Source organism: Scaptodrosophila lebanonensis, unplaced genomic scaffold (assembly GCF_003285725.1).
Source record: "Scaptodrosophila lebanonensis strain 11010-0011.00,11010-0021.00 unplaced genomic scaffold, SlebRS2 tig00000131-arrow-arrow-pilon, whole genome shotgun sequence".
In the NCBI taxonomy this organism is placed as follows: Eukaryota; Metazoa; Arthropoda; class Insecta; order Diptera; family Drosophilidae; genus Scaptodrosophila; species Scaptodrosophila lebanonensis.
Window position 1 is genome coordinate 370,306 of NW_022060584.1, and position 18,061 is coordinate 388,366.

General features: G+C 40.9%; 7 protein-coding genes across 11 annotated transcripts; 2 read left to right on the forward strand and 5 right to left on the reverse strand.

The window, feature by feature from the left end:
* Positions 1 to 169: 169 nt before the first annotated feature.
* LOC115629013 (geranylgeranyl transferase type-2 subunit beta) lies at positions 170 to 1,694 on the reverse strand. 2 transcript variants are annotated; one of them, XM_030525308.1, is made up of 3 exons: positions 1,019 to 1,694; positions 519 to 961; positions 170 to 459 (listed from the first exon to the last, which is right to left on the reverse strand). In XM_030525308.1, exons 1-2 carry the CDS (start codon positions 1,632 to 1,634, stop codon positions 534 to 536), a joined length of 1,044 nt encoding a protein of 347 aa, XP_030381168.1. In that variant the 5' UTR covers positions 1,635 to 1,694; the 3' UTR covers positions 170 to 459; positions 519 to 533. The 2 variants fall into 2 exon arrangements, with proteins under 2 accessions (XP_030381168.1, XP_030381166.1); XM_030525306.1 differs by having other exon boundaries at positions 170 to 961.
* A 266-nt stretch (positions 1,695 to 1,960) lies between these two features.
* Positions 1,961 to 2,497, reverse strand: LOC115629031 (N-alpha-acetyltransferase 38-A, NatC auxiliary subunit). Its single transcript, XM_030525333.1, has 2 exons — positions 2,449 to 2,497; positions 1,961 to 2,399 (listed from the first exon to the last, which is right to left on the reverse strand). Exon 2 carries the CDS (start codon positions 2,396 to 2,398, stop codon positions 2,024 to 2,026), a length of 375 nt encoding a protein of 124 aa, XP_030381193.1. The 5' UTR covers position 2,399; positions 2,449 to 2,497; the 3' UTR covers positions 1,961 to 2,023.
* Positions 2,498 to 4,207: 1,710 nt separating this feature from the next.
* LOC115629025 (decapping nuclease DXO homolog) lies at positions 4,208 to 5,730 on the reverse strand. Of its 2 annotated transcripts, XM_030525323.1 has the most exons (3): positions 5,064 to 5,730; positions 4,865 to 5,003; positions 4,208 to 4,804 (listed from the first exon to the last, which is right to left on the reverse strand). In XM_030525323.1, the coding sequence occupies exons 1-3, from the start codon at positions 5,584 to 5,586 to the stop codon at positions 4,348 to 4,350; spliced, it is 1,119 nt and encodes a 372-aa protein (XP_030381183.1). In that variant the 5' UTR covers positions 5,587 to 5,730; the 3' UTR covers positions 4,208 to 4,347. The 2 variants fall into 2 exon arrangements, with proteins under 2 accessions (XP_030381183.1, XP_030381182.1); XM_030525322.1 differs by having other exon boundaries at positions 4,865 to 5,730.
* A 218-nt stretch (positions 5,731 to 5,948) lies between these two features.
* On the forward strand, positions 5,949 to 6,962 carry LOC115629054 (peroxiredoxin-6). The gene is made up of 3 exons (XM_030525364.1): positions 5,949 to 6,301; positions 6,362 to 6,554; positions 6,615 to 6,962. The coding sequence occupies exons 1-3, from the start codon at positions 6,028 to 6,030 to the stop codon at positions 6,814 to 6,816; spliced, it is 669 nt and encodes a 222-aa protein (XP_030381224.1). The 5' UTR covers positions 5,949 to 6,027; the 3' UTR covers positions 6,817 to 6,962.
* Positions 6,909 to 8,915, reverse strand: LOC115629052 (acyl-CoA-binding domain-containing protein 5). Of its 3 annotated transcripts, XM_030525361.1 has the most exons (4): positions 8,792 to 8,904; positions 8,574 to 8,724; positions 7,301 to 8,350; positions 6,909 to 7,229 (listed from the first exon to the last, which is right to left on the reverse strand). In XM_030525361.1, exon 3 carries the CDS (start codon positions 8,322 to 8,324, stop codon positions 7,344 to 7,346), a length of 981 nt encoding a protein of 326 aa, XP_030381221.1. In that variant the 5' UTR covers positions 8,325 to 8,350; positions 8,574 to 8,724; positions 8,792 to 8,904; the 3' UTR covers positions 6,909 to 7,229; positions 7,301 to 7,343. The 3 variants fall into 3 exon arrangements, with proteins under 3 accessions (XP_030381221.1, XP_030381219.1, XP_030381222.1); XM_030525359.1 differs by having other exon boundaries at positions 8,574 to 8,889; XM_030525362.1 differs by lacking the exon at positions 8,574 to 8,724 and having other exon boundaries at positions 6,910 to 7,229; positions 8,792 to 8,915.
* A 517-nt stretch (positions 8,916 to 9,432) lies between these two features.
* Positions 9,433 to 16,508, forward strand: LOC115629051 (interferon-related developmental regulator 2). The gene is made up of 5 exons (XM_030525358.1): positions 9,433 to 10,374; positions 12,065 to 12,752; positions 12,823 to 13,066; positions 15,657 to 15,884; positions 15,958 to 16,508. The coding sequence occupies exons 1-5, from the start codon at positions 10,344 to 10,346 to the stop codon at positions 16,039 to 16,041; spliced, it is 1,275 nt and encodes a 424-aa protein (XP_030381218.1). The 5' UTR covers positions 9,433 to 10,343; the 3' UTR covers positions 16,042 to 16,508.
* Positions 13,754 to 14,887, reverse strand: LOC115629053. Its single transcript, XM_030525363.1, has one exon. The coding sequence runs from the start codon at positions 14,717 to 14,719 to the stop codon at positions 13,859 to 13,861; it is 861 nt and encodes a 286-aa protein (XP_030381223.1). The 5' UTR covers positions 14,720 to 14,887; the 3' UTR covers positions 13,754 to 13,858.
* Positions 16,509 to 18,061: the final 1,553 nt, after the last annotated feature.

Here is an 18,061-nt window from a genome sequence, read left to right on the forward strand (position 1 = left end):
ATGGGAAATGATACATAAATCGAGAAATTGTTCAGATTATGCATATTTGTCTTAATATGTAACATAAAATTGTTTTTAATGCAAATACTAGTTTAATTATTTTTGCATATTTAAATAAACATTATCAAGAAAAAGTTTAGTCACTCCACTGCATAAAAAAGGAGACAAATTTGTTTTTTGACAGCGATAATAAAATAATGTCTTTGTTTATATTTATATATCAAAATTATACACGTTATGCTTATCAATGTTTTAACGAGGTAATCATAATAGTAATGTATCATAATATAGATTATAAATGCAGACAGAGCATAAACAAATCTATAAGAAATGGAAACTTTGGGCTTAGCACAAGAAACAAAGCAAATCTACAAAAATTTCTTCCGGCTGCTCGATGCTTGGGTCCGTCGATGTGTGGGAGTGGACTAAAACTAGAGGTCTGGAAATACATTCATTCGGCTATAAAATACAGAGTGTAAATACAAAATTGGCTACAGCTTTCGAGTATTTGCAACTACCGCTCAATTCTCGTCTCAGGGTCGCTCCAGTATTTGCGGCTGAAGGCCGAGGCGATCAATGACGTGCTGCGGCATGCAAAGCGTTGGATTGATGGGCTTCAAGCGCGCGTGTCCTAGCAACGAGAGGCCGCCAATGCCGAAGTGGGTATGGAATATATCTGGCATGTTGCCCGTGCGATCTGAAAAGCCACCTGTCTCGGTGTCCTGGCACGACAGAATGAACTGCTGCAGCTTCTCGGAGCTAATCCAATGCAAGCGACCCATAATGGTTAGCGAGGAGAGTACCCACCAAGAGTAGCAGACATCGGGTAACTTTTCGGGACGCCCGTTAAGGCCGCCCGAGGGCAGTTGGCGCTCGCACAGCCACCAGCCCAGCTTATCCACATCCAGAAGATGCAGCCGATGCGTCATCGAGAGAAAGCCAACGCAGCAGAAAATAAGACCTGCAAAGCAATTATGATGCTATTATAAAGTTTTGAGGTGTAATTCCAATGACTCACCCGCATGTGATTCAGCACCTGGTTTCGAACCGAAACCGCCGTCTGTTTGATTGCAGCAGGACATGACAAACTTAACAGCCTTCTCCACATCTATGGTCTGCTCCATGCGCTTCAGCAGCGAGAGGGTGGCCACAGCGCAGAAAGAGAAGCGCGTGTCCACCTCGCCCCACTTGTCGCCAAAAAAGCTGCCGTCCGGCTGCTGCAGACCCACAATGAAGCGCACCACCGCCTCGCAATCGATCTCATCCAGCGCGTCATACGTACAGAGTATCTGCACAGCAGACAGGGTGTAGAGCATGTGCGGATCGTGGCCCTCACAGGGCGCAAACCCACCTGTCGTTGGGCACTGGCATCGCTTCACAAACTCAATAATGTACTTGCGCTCCAAACGATCTAGCTGGCCCATTATGTCCAGCGCGGTGACGCCCCAATAGATGCCCGACATGCGCAAAAACTCCGTCATACAATATTCGTAGTCATCCTCCTGCTTGCCATGGTTCTCAATGTAAGCAACATGCTTCCAAAACTGTAGCTCTTGACTGCTCGCATCGCCGCCGGCGCCATTGTCCAGTTCGCTGCCGTTGCCATTGGGCTTGACAAAGGTCGTGAAATCCATGGCTGATTGTGCTTAATTGAAATGGTTTAACTAATAATTGGCCCGCAGCGTGTAGAACAACACGAGCGACCAGCTGACGAAAACGCGCATTGGCGTTGCCAGCTGGCAATATTTTTAAGAAGCTCCGGTGATCAGCTGTTTCGTTTCGGAAGAATTAATGGAAAACGGTTTCTCGAGCCGCGTCAAAGAAAAACCAATAAAATCTCCCATTGATACATAATTCCGAAAATATCTTCATCACAAAGTATACGCACAAAACGACAAAGCATTCTCCAACACTGCTTGGTATACCAACGCCCCCAATTGGCGACGATACAGACAAATGATGGAGAACAAAATGTTTTGTTTACATTTATTAAATTTATATCAAATCAACCGAAACTGCGGTCTTATTGCACCAACGTCTCCAGCTTTAGTTCCTCCGATGGCATGTCTACCGACAGCGACACGATATGCTTGCCTGGCACCATTACATTACCCAAAATGCGCGGGTCCTGACCCTCCACCAGATATTCGGCACACATGGAAAGCACAATATTACAATCTCTGTCGGTGCAATTGAAGTAGCCAACGAGCACACGTCCATCGGTAATCACAATGCGCAGCACACGGCCCAATAGTTTTTGCAACATTCGACGTCCTGGCGTGATATTTGCGTCGTTCATCAAATGTGGTGCATTGGTCGTTATGCGAAAGGGATTTGTGGCACTTACGGGCGGAGCCGTTTCGTAAGCAGTAGCGCTCTGATCGCTGCTATCGACCATCCTGAAAACGAATATTACAGTAAAAATAGACTGAAACAATTGTTACGTACTTGTGTTTTGATGCTGGCTGCAGGCGATTGCTTACGATATCCAGTACTAGCCACGAGTGTTGGTAAATCACAAAATACCATGAAGTTACAGTTAAAATTGAAAGCATCGATACTTTGAAGTATGTATATCAAGCGCAGCTAATATAAAAGAGGGGAACTACACATATTTGTATATGGCTAATCTTTTCTTGAAATCTAAGAGCCGCAGTTGGTTTGGCTACAAATGTCTGAAATTGGCGTTATCTATCCATATTAAAGCATACGACGACAAAAACTATTATGATGTGTCTCAGGGTTGTGTCCTAGGCCCACTTCTCAACTGAGAGAAAATCTCTCCTGGCCTTACACCAAAAGTAGGACTTTTTCTCTTCGTTCTGCCTTTATGTGGCAGCAGATGGGCTGCAGCAATATCTCCACCTTCTTGAGAGCTGGGCTGGCAGGTGGAATATTAGTTGTGTGTATTTTACCATGAGGAGAGACAACGTCCCTGCGGTTTGGCTGAAGGAAGAAGGACTGCAGCAAGCGCAGGATGTCAAATACTTCGGCATTCTGTTAAACCACAGTTTTAATTTAAACCACATATCGTTGCAACCTGCAGGTGGGGAAGCCGGCCACACTGAACCGGCTCATTTTGCTGGGAACACCAAACTGCCACTAAGATGTAAAAGGACCGTCTACAAGTGGGAGTTCGATTTAGGGATTGGCTGCAGCGTCGAACCACAGACGAGTCCATCGTTCCAGAATAAGGCCCTACCGACTATTACTGCGTGCGACTGGTACGTCCAGGCGTCTACACTGCACCCTGATCTAAATCTGGAGACCGTAGAGACTCAAATCAACCGTCATACTGCCCAATTATCACTAGAATACATACATACATACATATGTACATGTTTGTACATAAGTACGTATTCTGGGAGTTGCAAATTTATTTCAAATTAAATATAGCCATTGAAAGGGTATAAAAACAGATCATCAGGAGTAGTTTTAATACCAATAGCTAAATTTGTAAACATAATTTATTTTGTTTCAAAAGTTGGTATATGCTCTCCTTTTTTATTAATTTAACAACATTTCTCGAGTGGAGCCCCGTTTGTAATCACTTAATTGATTATGTTCTCAATGATATTATCAATTAAGTACTATTGAATGTTATTTAAATTGTAATTGCAAATAACTATCGTGTTCTTTAGATGGAATAACGCACATATCTACAATCGATTCACTGAAAGGAAGTACATATAACAAAAGAACACAAGAATCAGTTATCTTCTTCCCCTTTAAATCATTATATCGCTAAAAACCACAAATAAATTACGCTTTAATAAGAATATCGTTGGAGCTTTTTATTTATTACATTCCCATTTACCTTATTTGGCAGGCATATCAGCCTCCACTCGAAATGGAAATGCATTTCCAGGTTTACACTTTAAGTGTCGACGCAGTCTTCCGACCAAAAGAAATTCTGAACTAAATGGAAATACAAATATTACTTGCAATATAACTCTTAAAAATTATGACTCATCATTTTTCACGCATTTTTAGCAAGTATTATAGTATAGATAACATTGCCAGCGCATAGCCAGCCAGCCTTATCACCAACCGAAGCCCCAACACAGTTCGAAACAAATTTTCGATGCAACTCGCAAATCTATAAAGGAAGCGACCACACACCACTTTCTCCGTTGGTTACACCCACAAGTTGCTTCAAATGCGTCGTTTCACTAAAAGCAATGCTGAACGAGCGTTTATAACTAAATGGAATTATACCATGATATTTATTCTACGTGACCTTTCATGGCTGATTTGCGAAATTATATTTGCAACTTAATTAGACGTTTTCAAATATGTATGTAACATTAAAAATTAAATTCCAACGCTTGGCGGTTTACTGTAGTATCAAATTTGTGTAGAATTGGCTGTTCCTCGCATCATCTGACGATAAAAATCCGGTATAATTTGTTGTACATTGGGTCCCTGTAATTTATGGTATATAAAGAGACCTTCCATCGGCTCGAAGTCGAACTGAACCACAGCGTAGGGATCGTCGATGCCCTTCAAAATCTGCTTCACCTCTTCCAAAAAGTGTTTTAGGAACACAGCAGATAGGTTCCGTTTCCATGGCTTGTTTTTAGGAATTTCGGCAACTTCATGTTCGTTGATTTTGCGTACAATCCCATTGGCATCACGCAAACCCTCAACAATGGTTTTTCCACCTGAAAGAAAGGACTGGGACCACCATTTAAGTGATGTGTAGCTCTCGAATGCTTGCCGCTGCCGAGGGGTTTTCTCGTATATGCCCGTTTTCATCTCTACAAAATCAGTAGAGTCCAAAACCTCTGGTATACGTAGATCCCTGAATAATTGTAAAAGATATTGAGGCCTGTATAGTAGTTAGCCATAAAGCTATGCTTACACCTTCTTATTACTTCTTAAGCCGTCCATTTCAGCAGCAAACATAAGACGCAGCTCCCCCAACTGCGCGCGAAAGATGCAATTAAAATCCTCATCCTCAATCACAGGCATGCTCGTATCGGGCTCAACGTTGGGATCATCTGAATCGAAATAACATGGAAATAGGAATAGAACACTAAATTTTTCAATATGGAGCTCACATGAAGTGCAATACTGTTCGAACTTAAATCCCCAAGAGCACCGATCTAAGGCTGTCTTGGACAAAGTCTCCTTCATTGAAACGGCAGAAATGTAAGTGGTGCCGTTTAAGTATGATGCCATGAAACGATAGTTACTCGCGTGTATATAAGGAGTGCACATAATGATGGACAAGATGCCACGTCGTGTTACAAAATCCGCGTCCAGGATCAATTCTCCCGAATCGGTAGCGCGCAGCAACTCCCGGTGGTTACTGATGTACTGGCAGACCATGTATAAGGGATAATGATCGGGATCATTGCCATGACGAACGACCTGTTCAATGCCAGCATTGAGATCAAGCGGCGGAGCTGGTTTCTTCGAATAATAAGTCAAGTATCTTGCGTCGTCATAAAATTTACGGTCCACTCCTCCACTGATGCTGTAGTATCCAATTGCCTTTGTTTTGAAAAATGGAAATGGGATGGGATTCCATCGAGAAGTCAATTTCGTATTCATCACAAAAGAATTGCTCAACTGAGCCATTTTGATTATATTTCACAACTGCGTCGGTGCTTGTGTAAGTCACCGCTTTCGAGCATATGTACATACATATATGCTTGTAATTTAGAACTACTAGTTACTCGATACCAGTATATTTTTTAAAGTTTTCGAATACTTTTGTGCAGTTTAAGGATTTTATTTATGTATATTGAAATATGTCTTTCGCAATGTGATTAAGTTTATGTATCTAATTTTTAAGAGACGGCTGATTGGTAATACTTACAGCTATATCTGATGATTCTATATATATTTTGTTGGATAAAACGTTTTACTTAAGCAAGCATCGATAAGTCGACGATATATCGCACACACAAAAAATCATCACTGGCCGATGTATCGTTAGTTTCTTTCATCCCTAATTGATATCAGCAGAGCTTTAGTTTGCTTGTCAGACTCGCTTCGACTTCATTCCAATTTGTAATTATGTCGGGCAAGGCGCTGAACATTGGCGATCAATTCCCCAACTTCGAAGCACTCACCAGTGTGGGCAAAATCGACTTGTACGACTGGATGTCCGATAGCTGGGCCATACTTTTCTCGCACCCGGCTGATTTCACACCTGTTTGCACCACAGAATTGGCGCGCGTGGGCAGCTTGGTGCCTGAATTTGTGAAGCGCGGCGTAAAGCCAATCGCATTGTCCTGTGACAGCGTTGAGTCCCACAAGGGCTGGATCGAGGACATCAAGAGCTATGGCAGTAAGTAATGGGAGTTTTCAAAAGAAGCTTTAATTTACAATTATCCTTGACATTGCGCAGAGCTACAAAGTTTTGATTATCCAATTATTGCGGACGACAAACGTGAGCTGGCCCTGAAGCTGAACATGCTGGACAAGGACGAGCTTAATGCAGCTGGCATACCACTTACATGCCGCGCTGTCTTCGTCATCGACAACAAGAAAAAGCTGCGCCTTTCCATACTCTATCCAGCTACCACGGGACGCAACTTCGAGTAAGCCCTGAAATCCAGTAATTAAAAACTCATTTTTCATTAGCTCTGTTTAATTTCCAGTGAAATTTTGCGCGTCATCGATTCGCTGCAGTTGACCGAGAATAAGAAAGTGGCTACGCCTGCGAACTGGAAGCCAGGAGGAACCTGCATGGTGCTGCCCACCGTATCCGCTGGCGATGTGCCCAAACTATTCCCGGCTGGCGTCGAGACCATTGCTGTGCCCAGTGGCAAAGGATATTTGCGCACCACGCCGCAGCCTTAAAACGTGATGTAACCTCTTTTTTTTCGTACATGACATTTTATTACAAAAATCGTGATTTACAACAAAAATTATTACTATAATAATATCTGCACAATCGTTTGCTACACACAAATAAACGAGCAATTACTTTCTATACAAAAGCGAAATGTTAACGTGCTGCTTTCAAACATTTGGCTTATGAACTAATTAGATGGGAATGTGCCACAGTGTATGTGGTTAAATAAATAATAATAATAGGTACATATTGCAACTTTCAACCGCATAGATCTATCGTATATATCGTACAAAAAATTAGGATCAACGCTGTACATGAAAATAAACACTGAGACGAATTCGAGCGCGCGTTTGAAATTAAAGCTAAAAAGCAAGCCATGCCGAAGGCTCGTGCCCAAAACCAAAGCATCGAAGTATAACTGCAAATAACCACAATATTAATTGATAACCAAATATAGTATGTATATATGAAGAGTAATGGGAAACTTACAATTAACTACCCAAGCCATAAAGCTAAACTACAGGTCTACGAGTCAGCGTCTGCGCGTCGTAGAATTGAGCAGCCGGCCGAAACGTCGCACCAGAAAAGGCCAAAGCACCAGCAGCGCGAACCAGAGCGGCGATATATCGCGAAAGGGCCACCAGGCAGGCTGTCGACGATCCACACCCGTAGAAGTTGCATTTTTGCGAGATTGTAGTTGACGCAGCTCCAGGAGGGATTGCTCTACAGCCACCACACGCTGCTGCACGGCACTCATGTCCGTATTCATGCACTGCACGGCGTTTTGGATTTGACGCAGAAGCTCTGTGTTGCGCGAAATTGCCAAAGTTACCTCATGACCCATATCGTAGGGATCATCATATTCATCGTCCGAGGGCTCTACGATGGCCACGCTGCTGTTGTTTGTGTAGTTGTTGCTGTTGTTGTTGGTCATATTGCTACTGTTGCTCGTCTCGGTGGCATAGCCGGACGATTTGTAGCCATTGGTCAAATGTCCATTTGTTGTTGCTGTAATCTCAGATGCAGACTCCGTCGATGTGGCTGCCGATTCGGGGCCATTGGGCGTGCTATTGGCGCTGGCGCCGTGCTGTGGACTATTGGTGCGCGAATGGAAAGGCGAGTTCGGATGGGATTCGGCCAACTCGCGCATACCAGGCGAAACCAAATCCAGTTCATCCAAATTTATGTTTGTCAGCCCATCCAGACTGCCCACAAAGTTTTGAACATTTTCCGTGAACGACATTGTCTCAATAATTTCCTGCAAGCTCTGCACATAACGTTGCATCGCCTGCTCTTTGCTCAAATGGCGATTGTCATTCCAAGCATCCCACTTGGCCTTGCCCACCACATCCCAGAAGCCGGGCTTCTTTTGTGTGCACGCCCCCTCCGTTGCCTGCTTGAACAGTCCATAAAACTTGAGCATCATGCTTGTGCTCGGCTGGTAGGGACCATTCTTAGGTAGTCCTTTGATCACATTCACTGCGGCCTGAAATCGTTCCTCTATGCTTGCCATCTCTCTTCAAAATATAGTGCGAGTACCTGAAATGCATTCGAATTTACTTAATTGTACTTTAATCAGCGCCATATAACATGTTTGTAGATAAAGCGACTAAGGTTCAGCGATAATCAAAATCCCCTCTGAGCTCACCCATCGATCGATGAGAGAGCCAGCGAGAGCGTAACTTGGCTGATGAGAGCACCCAAATGCCAACTGCAGGTGAATTATAATTGCAAAGTTTTGCGCAAGCTGCCTATAAATTACCTAATTATATTGTGAAAGATTTCTAATTGGCCTGTTATTTCTGCGTTTCGTTTTTCTTGTTAGGCAGCGTCTGGTTTGTTGTTTATTGATTGGCTGTGCTTATTTGTTGTTGGGCTAAACGTTAACGGGGTTGGGGGAGTTGCAACGTCGGCTATAAAGGGAAGCGAGTTCAATGCAGGCCCTCCTCTATAACGATTTACCAGCTTTGGCGCACTCACAAAAAACTCCAACGATAGTCTTCGTAGCGCCAAATGCTCGTCTTTCACTGTTTTCGCCTTAAGCTTACAGTTTTGCAATAAAAATGTTAAACTAAACAAAACCTGTGGACTTTGTCTCTCAGTGTGTGCGTGTGTATGAGTGTGAATTTGACAGTGACGGCGCTAGAGACTTTATTTGTCAGCCAGGCAGCGGTCATGCATAGCGCTGCCAACTACAGATATAAATTCCCATTTGAGCTAGTCTGGTTCCGCAGTTCCCTTCCCTTAATTCGATTCTTTGTTTCGTTAAATAGGTCATTTATGTCGCTCAGTTAATTGATTGAAGCTTCTTTCTTTGTTTTAGCGATTTAAAAATTTTAATTACAATAAAAGATGTTTACATTTTCTTGTTGAAAAAAAGCGGAATAGTTTACTTTTTCTGACATAAAAATAATTCCTCTGAAACAAACCATTTTGAATTGACGTTAATGACCTTTGTCAACTTAAACTATGCATAAGGGACAAAAGAGACCCGCTAGTTCAGTAGTTCATTTTGAAGATTCGGTCATTGGAACTAGTTCGGCACTTGGTGAGCCAGGTCTGTGCACTATCGATTGCTTATTCATTGCGAGTGTGTGGAGACAACAGCTTCTATAAAATTCCATGTGTCATGTTTAATTTCATTTACATCCGTAATCAAAGTGCTTAATTATTTGCATTATTTTTGAGCGGGACGTCCCAAAGCTTTGCGAAAGCTATATTTCAACAGTAAAAGTTAAGAGCGAAGTAGTAGTACAGAAACCAGCTGCGCTGATAATTTCACAACGGCGCCTCTGACCACGACAACGACGTCGCAGTCTCAGTCTCAAGGCCAAAGAGCACCGTGAACGTAAGGCTAGTTAGTTGTGCAATTGAAATTGCAATTCAGTTGAACTTTTTGGGACAACAAGTGCAGTGGTAATCGGACGAAATTCATTGCGATTAAACATGAAATTTGTGGCAACACCAAAAGCGCAGCATTTTTGTATCGAGCATTATATAAATAAAACTCGCGCGGGCAATCCAACAACTTTCAGTAGTGTATTGGCATTTAACATTTCGAAACGCGTATTGTGCAACTCTAAGCAGCAGCAAAGACAATTGTGTAAAGTTTATAAAAATTGGAAACATCAAAGCTTTTGTATAGCTGCCTCCTGATTATGTGCGTTGCCCCAATCCAACCTTAAACACATTTAAAACCTAAATTCTAACCTAAATTCGTTGTGAACGGCCCTAAAGGAAAATCAATAAAAAATAAGAAAATAAGCGCAAACACGTGCGTGAACTGCCGCCGCCTTCAGTTGCCGTTGCCGCCAAATCAAATCGCGTGTCGTGTAGACTTTTTCGTGTAGAGTCTCATCTTTGCAAAGGACACTGTGCTACAAGGCGCGCGTCTCTTTTTGAAACAAAGCAAGCTTCACAAAGAAAAACCCAGCTCAACAACCCCAAAACGTCTTCGTTTTTCTCATCATCAATAGCGACGATCAAAATTAATTGTGTGTTAAAACAACGTAAAAGCGAAAAAAGCAGAATCATGCCGCGTCGTAACAAGAAAGGAGGCAAAGGTGAGTCACACTCTTGAAAAGAAAATGAAAGAAAAACAGCTGTCCGCGTGTGGGTGGATGGGTGTTCAGCTATTTTTGTTCCCCACGAATGGTTGACAACGTCAAGCACATTATGTGGGAAAGATGCGTTTCCCAAATGTGGTATTTCTTTTTCTACGCAGTTAGTCATACTTTTAACTTTTGTGTGTGTACTTTTTTTTAAACAACAATTGGTTTTGACTGTTGTTTTTGTTTCAAAGCTTTCGTCTCAACCTGTTTCTCAATCATGAATTATTGTTGCCGTGCTGGCAACGCGAAAAGCTTTAACACCGCTCGCTGATGACAAAACAGCGCACACACAAATACCATTTCAAAGAAAATAAACACTCCAATGCCAGCTTATCAAAATCACGCCAAGCTACAAACACCCATGCATACATATATACATATGTACATAAATAGGTGTATGTGCACAGCACAAAAGCTTGGCGACAGACGATTCTGCTTTATAAATAAAACAAATTAATGCGTTTTACTCATGCATATACATGTGGACACATGTAGAGTGATCTTTTTTTGATGTATGCGGAAGAGCTCCTCTTCCTTCGTCTTGTTGCGCCGTTAATACCCTATATCCACGGGTATGCGAGATAGATTCCATGTAATAAATATATATGTACATGCATACATATCTATGTACATGTACAAGTATATGATCAGCGTTACAATGCAAGATAAATTTGTAGCAACGTTTTCAGAAGCCGAAGAAAAACTTCAACAGCAACAATTTTCCAACAGCTGTGCGCAGACCAGTTGTTACAAAACTCCCCCTTGTTGATACTATTGGCGTGTCGTTCCTCTGGTTGCTTTGTGAAAGGCAAACACCAGGCGGAAATCACCTTGTCCCAAATAGCTCGAGACTCTGAGCAGGCAGGCAGGCAGTCGGCTAGTCTGGCAAGTAAAATAAAGTATGTACAAATAAGAAATGAAAGTGTGCAGTTGTTTCGGTTCATTGTTGTTATTGTTGTTGATTTTCTTTTGCGCATTGGCAAACTTGTTGCACAAAATGTGTGCGTGTGTTTTTTAAACTGAGCTGCAGAGCACATTTCAAATTTAGCCCACCTCTTCTGTGTATGAAGGTCATTGGTGTGTGTCGTACAATTGGCTCTTTATTTTCAATTTCTTTGTTGTGTGTTTTACGTACCTGCTACACGTAAATACACACATGTACGGATACATAAGTATACATAAATGACGTACGTATGTACTATAGATACATGCCTAAAATATTTCTAATGAGCGCAGAGGTAGTTCGTGGGGGCGTGTGCTACTTAAAGCTGACTCACTTGCCACAGTGTGCCAAGCATTGCAAATATCAAACGCACAGTGGCGTGAAAACGAATATTCAAAGCCCCATCTTGAACGCATGATTGTACAAATTTTAAGGTGACCATATAATTTACAAATTCTTCTTAGGACAGATCTTAAATGAAGAATTAAAAATAAAAAACCCCCATCTACGAGTATACTAAGTAGGAAAAAAGTGTAATTCGTCCAGCCATTTCGTCGATCACTCACAAAATTGTTGTTCTCTCTCCCTTATTACTCCTTCTTGTGCAGGAGCTTTTTACAACTAAGTGAGAGATTTTAACCATAGAGTAATGCATCCATAATGAATGTCCACTAATTTCCTCACTTTCTTCATTTGTAGGCCGCACTAACGAGTCTAATTCTGAGGACGAATCGTTTGATAATGTAAGCGTATATTCTCACTTTTCTGAAAATGCCTCTTCGGAGGCCACAACCGATGAGCTGGCCAACGAGCGCTACGAGGAGAAATTCGAGAAGGCATTGGAGCAATCCACCGAGAAGTCAGCCCAAACTCGTGTGCAATCTCTTCAGGCGATCTGTGAGTTGCTCATGCATCGCTATATGCCCGACTTTGTTGAGGATCGGAAAATGACGCTTCTGGACTTCGTGGAGAAGAGCGTACGTCGCGGCAAGGGTCAGGAGCAGGTATGGGGCGCCCGTTTGGCTCCATTGCTGGTCTTGCAGTTGGGTGGCGAGGAGGGCATCTCCAAGGCCATGAATCAGTTTTTGTTGACCACTGTACAGGACAAGTCGGTTACTTTTGATGCACGTGCCAAATGCTGCACTGCTCTGGGATTGCTAAACTTTCTGGGATCCGAGGATGTCGCCGAGTTGGTCCAATTGATGCAATTCTTTGAGAATGTCTTTTCGGGCAGCTACCTGCGTGGCGATGACAAAATCCCAGTATCGGTAACATCAGAGGCTGGCACTCTTCATGCGGAGGCTCTGTCGGCCTGGGGTCTGCTCTTGACACTCATACCCTCCGGCGACTTTGTGTCGCTCATGACCACTGGAGATCATCTGTTTCCGTAAGCAAATCTCAATTATTTTCCGAGGTTCTTGACTTACATGTTTTTTAATTTTTTTCAAACATTGTAGCTCTATCAAAAAATTCTTGGGTCTTCTACAATCCCCACATTTGGAAGTGCGCATGGCTGCTGGTGAGACCATTGCCCTAATTTTGGAATCTGGCCGTGCACATGACGAGGATTTTCTTGAAGAACACATTGGCGAGCTGTGCGAAGCCGTCAAGCAACTGGCCACAGATTCCCACAAATATCGCGCCAAACGCGATCGTAAAGCTCAACGTGCCACATTCCGCGATGTGCTGCGCTATCTAGAGGTAAGTGAATCGACTATCAGAGACATAGTGTGGGAAAATATCACTCACATCCAACTTTAAGTATGGAAAGTTGTATTTGTCAAAGAAAAAGTGCTAAGAATGCACGATTATTAACAAATAATAATACTAGATTATCAAGTATCATAAAAAGTCTACGTTCGCTACCATTGCTTCTATTTAGACTTTTATTGAATAACTATTTTCAAAAAGTTATTTGGTTTCAATTCACACCTTTCGAATGAAAATATCAGTTTTTTTCCGGCACAACAAATGTGTGACGATTTAGAGGAAATATTCAGCACCATGAAGTGTAATTTAATTATTAAAAGTAATCAATGCATCTTTAAAATAATCCTTCCCATATTAAATATTTCAGTCGAATTAGTTTTTTATTTATTTATTTATTTAATGCTAGCTTAAAGTTAGAAACTTACAGCTAACAGGGTTTCAATAGCTATGACTACCAGGATCTTAAGCTAGCATTTACATTTAGTTATGTTATGTTTATATGTTATCATATGTAACAGCGCTTAGAATGCAATTGTCCCACTAACTCTCCCACCAATCAATCAATACTCGACATTTATAAGCACCTAACATTTACTGCTCTTCGCTTTAAACTCATGTTAACCGCGCGTCAATGTTATTAGCTGAAATGTCTCCAGGTTCGTAAAAATACTCAACATGTTTGCTTACATTGAACATTTAATGATCTTTACTCTAAAGTCATGGTAAACGACAAAATTTTGTAGCGATTACCACCACCACTAACGTGGACAGAGGCGATCTAGATTAGGGTTTCATGTCGTTGCACGTAAACTTAATCTCGTGTCGGCAATAGTTGGGCAGGCAGCGTGAGTGATCGTGCAGCCTGTTGCGCATAATCACGCAGCCATTGCGACTGATCGAGTCCATATATTCGGTGAATTGCGGAGATTTCCGGTACGTATTAGACGACACGTTCCAGTGCGAATTGTCGCCCGAGTTGACGAACTGCGTTGAGTCCGCGAAGGTCGTCTTGAAGGGCTTGTATTTCTTCTCGCAATCATCAATAGAGACTTGGAAGCCGGCTGAAGTGTCGCGCTCCAGTTCCTGCATCACATTCGAACGGAATTCGGCACAGGGCGGCTTGTTGGTCAGCAGTTTGCTCGAATTAATCTTGGATGTCTCGTCCTCGGTCTTGAGGCTCTCGTATATACCTTCCGGATACTCGTTCAGGTTGCAAAAGTCGATCTGATAGGTGGTATACATGCGATTGGTCTCGAGTCGACGTCCGAGCTCCTCCTTCGGCATGATTTTGAGGCGCTCGTACAGATCTGGGTAGACGGTGCGCAAAATCTTGAGGAAACGATTCGGTTGCAGCGCAAAACAGTCTGAATCCGGCGTTATCGCCATCTTCGCTGCTTGATCCGGCGGAATTTCCGCCGGTATTAGTCGTGGGTCGACCAATCGGCCCATTGGTGCAATCCCCGTCCATTCAACACCCTTATCACAGTCCTTGATTTCGGGCGTTCTGATCTTTGTCTCGTCCACACACTGGCACTCCACAATCCCAATCGCGTCCCTGGGACCCTTGCCCTTACTGCCGATCATAAATTCGTAGCGTCTCGCATTTGGGGCCACGTAATCATGTTGATAGGTGGAGGTGAGCATGATGAGTAGTCGAACGGAAAAAAAGGTGTTGCCAAAGATTTTTTTTTTGCAAATTTATTAATTTTGCAATATATGTTTTTTTTTTAGCTTTTAAGCACTTATATTAAAATTACCAGAATTTCGTTCTACATAGATTTTAGTCTGTACTGAAATGGGGAAGATAGTCAAATGAATGAGAATTTGTGGCTAAACTGGGAGCATAAAGGCATTGCTTACTTCATATAGTATCTTAGAAAATATTCTGTACATTCTCATAAAAGAAAACAAAACGCGGTCGATTAATGCCCTCCTTTACATAACACTAATCTTTAAAAGAGCCTATGGTACTCGTTATAGATTTGTGCTAAATAGTTTTAAAGATAAGATGGGATTGAGGGCTATCTTACCGCCTATTTGCACGTCGCAGAGCAATGTTCGACACCTATTTGGGACCGTATATATATTTAACTTTACATAATTGTCCTATATAGGTGTTTTGGCTTTTTATGAACCATATTCCAACAGGGCTGAAATCTAATTTCGTACCATGTTCGACTCATTGCTAAACAGGTTGGGAACCAAAATTGAATGATTTCGAATCAGTTTTAAGAAATGTATACATCTCGGCTGATATTTATAGAAAACCACTCTCGAAACAGCTACGAAATAGATCAAAATCATTTATAAATATTTTCAAAATACTAGAGCCTCTAAACCACTTTCGTCCTAAATTTCATAACGGACCTTGTACCAGTTAAGATTTGCTTTCTAATTGGCTAAGTAACTTCAAATAACAAATTGCGTAACGGAACAATAATTTATAATTATAATTCATAATTTATATAAAGTTTTCCATTGACCCGCTGGCCTCGCCATTCAATGCCCAGAAAACTTACTAATTGTGGACTGTGTGGAGATTAAGAGAAAGCTAATCCTGTTGTGCATTAAACATTTTTAGGAGGACATTTCGCCTGAGATCAACATACGCTTTGGCACCGAGTGCTTGACATTGGATTCCTGGTCCATACATCACCAGTATTCGGCATTGTGTACTGTTATGGGTCCCGGCATGACTTCCCAGCTCCAGGATAATGAATTCATACGCGATATCTTTCAATTGGGCGCCAAGCTGACCAACACGGGCATCAATGGCAACGCCAAACTCAAGCCAACCAAACTGGAACGCGTAAGTTTTGATTATAAATGGCAACAAGATGAAGGACCTAATTATATATACGTATCTATTCTGTATATTACAGCATTTGGTGAATGCGGCCGCTTTCAAGGCACGCTCAATATCGCGTGGCAAGAATCGTGACAAGCGCTCGGCCGTTGTTACTTAAACCGCCGTCCGTCCGCCTCCCCTCCAAAATAGAGAATTGCACCGCAGTCAGAAGCCCTGACGACAATGCAACAACGACGCCCTCAAAACTTCGCACTAGTGGAATTTTTCTTTTAAGTCTACATATAGTTTTGCATACCAAAAGCCCATATTTGAATTTAAGCACATTTTTGATTCGTTATCTGTTACGAAATTCGTTAAGCTATAAACACAATTGATATCTGAATACGCATATAGAAGAATAGACGCATAGACTTACTATACTAAGTAGTAGTTGTATTTTTAAACTGAACACCTCAATTGGCGTGGTTTTAAATCATTCTGTTTTTATTATCTGTGCTGGTTGCAAGGCTATTTACGAAACGACTGTTATTTCATTTTTTCGTTGTTGAGTCTTTAAGTTAAATTTTAAATTACTGGAGTTTTAAAATATATAATTTGCGCATAAGTAGCGATGAAGAGGAATAATATAATAGCTGATCTTTTCGATATTGAAACACGCATATAATCTGTTTATATAAGATCTATATAAATATATATATATATATATACAAATATTCATATAAATAGGTATAAAAACTAATAAAAATAAATAACTTTAGCTTTAAAGTGAAGTAAATAAAGTGTGTTTTATTAGTTGTGGAAAATACCAACTGGATTAATATTAAATGGAAACAGAGTTTGAAGACTGCGACACTAGCATCTCAAAGAATTGAGATTTCTTTGTCACTTCATGGCAGCAGATGTGTGGATTCATGACCCGTATTACTTAGCGACATTATTCACTCAAATATTGAAGTTATTTTCATTTGACAATTTGTTTTCATCGTTGGTTTACTGAAGCATTAATAATATCTTTAGCAAACTAATAAATTTAATCACTAATAAGAACCGATATTGATGAAACCAAATCATATATATCAATATTTCTAGTTACGATACTGTCTTCCAAATCTGATTCTTATTTATAATGTGTTGACTAAGATTTTCATTATTGTAACTAACAGAAAGAGACGTGGCAGACCTCCAAATTATATATATTCCTGTGTGTTTGCATGGACGCTAGGATCTCAGAAAGTATATGAGCTAGAATAACAAAATTGATGTCCAGATTCTCCTAAATCCGAGAAAGAACGAGTTAGTGTTTTATTCTGATGAGTGCCCCCATTTCTTTTTTATAGAAGAGGGTACAGGGTATTTAAAAGTTTAGCCCACTTGACAATACCATATCTCGGTAGTTTAATATATTTAAAAAATTTACCAAATCTAGATATACCTAGATCTCACAGATTATAAGTGCTAGCAGCACTATAACATCGATTACTCTCAGAATATTGCAATTAAATTTGACAATTGCTTATGTGTCCTTGTGTCAAGTTTGATATCGTGGTAGGCCGATATTAAATTAAGTTATACTTGTATCCATATATGTATGTAATCTCTGCCAGCAGCTGTTTTTGATGTTGCTTTGGCTCTACTGTGTACACCCTTAACGTGAGTTCGAATTCCGAAGAATTGCGTTTTTTGTTAATTCTGTTCATTTTATTAAATTTGTAAAATTATTCTACGCATAGGTACAGAGTATTTCAAAGTCAGGACTTGAACCTTTCAACTAGTTTTATTTAATTAATTAAATTTTTCTTAGATTAATTGTTATTATATTTTTTGTGGAAGTGGTATTTAGGAGTTGAGTCCACTTGACTCCAGCATTTCTTTCTTGTTTTCATTTAAATATTGGCGCTGCAGTATACATTTTTACAGAGTAAAAGGACTTTCTTCCTTGTGTCAAAAATGGACCCATATCCCATTACTGGACGGTTTCAAACGGCTAAATCTATAAATTCACGTGACTGTGCACAAAAGATAATAATGAAGAGCATCAAAAAATAATATAGGATGTTTATGAAACAATGTTTAAACCCTTTTTAATCGATTAACCCTTACTATTAGATAAGCTTATGAGCTTTTATCTTAGTTTTGATGAAACGAAACCAAATTCACAATTTCACAATTTTAATTCC

Bases quoted from the DNA above. Each gene is read 5' to 3' on its own strand.
- LOC115629031 (XM_030525333.1), bottom strand. From the start codon at position 2,398: ATGGTCGATAGCAGCGATCAGAGCGCTACTGCTTACGAAACGGCTCCG.
- LOC115629053 (XM_030525363.1), bottom strand. From the start codon at position 14,719: ATGCTCACCTCCACCTATCAACATGATTACGTGGCCCCAAATGCGAGA.
- LOC115629051 (XM_030525358.1), top strand. From the start codon at position 10,344: ATGCCGCGTCGTAACAAGAAAGGAGGCAAAG. The intron at 12,753-12,822 runs GTAAGCAAATCT...CAAACATTGTAG, and splicing joins ACTGGAGATCATCTGTTTCC to CTCTATCAAAAAATTCTTGG. The intron at 15,885-15,957 runs GTAAGTTTTGAT...TGTATATTACAG, and splicing joins AGCCAACCAAACTGGAACGC to CATTTGGTGAATGCGGCCGC.
- LOC115629013 (XM_030525308.1), bottom strand. From the start codon at position 1,634: ATGGATTTCACGACCTTTGTCAAGCCCAATGGCAACGGCAGCGAACTG. The intron at 962-1,018 runs GTGAGTCATTGG...ATTGCTTTGCAG, and splicing joins AGGTGCTGAATCACATGCGG to GTCTTATTTTCTGCTGCGTT.
- LOC115629052 (XM_030525361.1), bottom strand. From the start codon at position 8,324: ATGGCAAGCATAGAGGAACGATTTCAGGCCGCAGTGAATGTGATCAAA.
- LOC115629054 (XM_030525364.1), top strand. From the start codon at position 6,028: ATGTCGGGCAAGGCGCTGAACATTGGCGATCAATTCCCCAACTTCGAA. The intron at 6,302-6,361 runs GTAAGTAATGGG...GACATTGCGCAG, and splicing joins GGACATCAAGAGCTATGGCA to AGCTACAAAGTTTTGATTAT. The intron at 6,555-6,614 runs GTAAGCCCTGAA...TTTAATTTCCAG, and splicing joins ACCACGGGACGCAACTTCGA to TGAAATTTTGCGCGTCATCG.
- LOC115629025 (XM_030525322.1), bottom strand. From the start codon at position 5,586: ATGGCTCAGTTGAGCAATTCTTTTGTGATGAATACGAAATTGACTTCT. The intron at 4,805-4,864 runs GTAAGCATAGCT...ACAATTATTCAG, and splicing joins TTAAGAAGTAATAAGAAGGT to GGATCTACGTATACCAGAGG.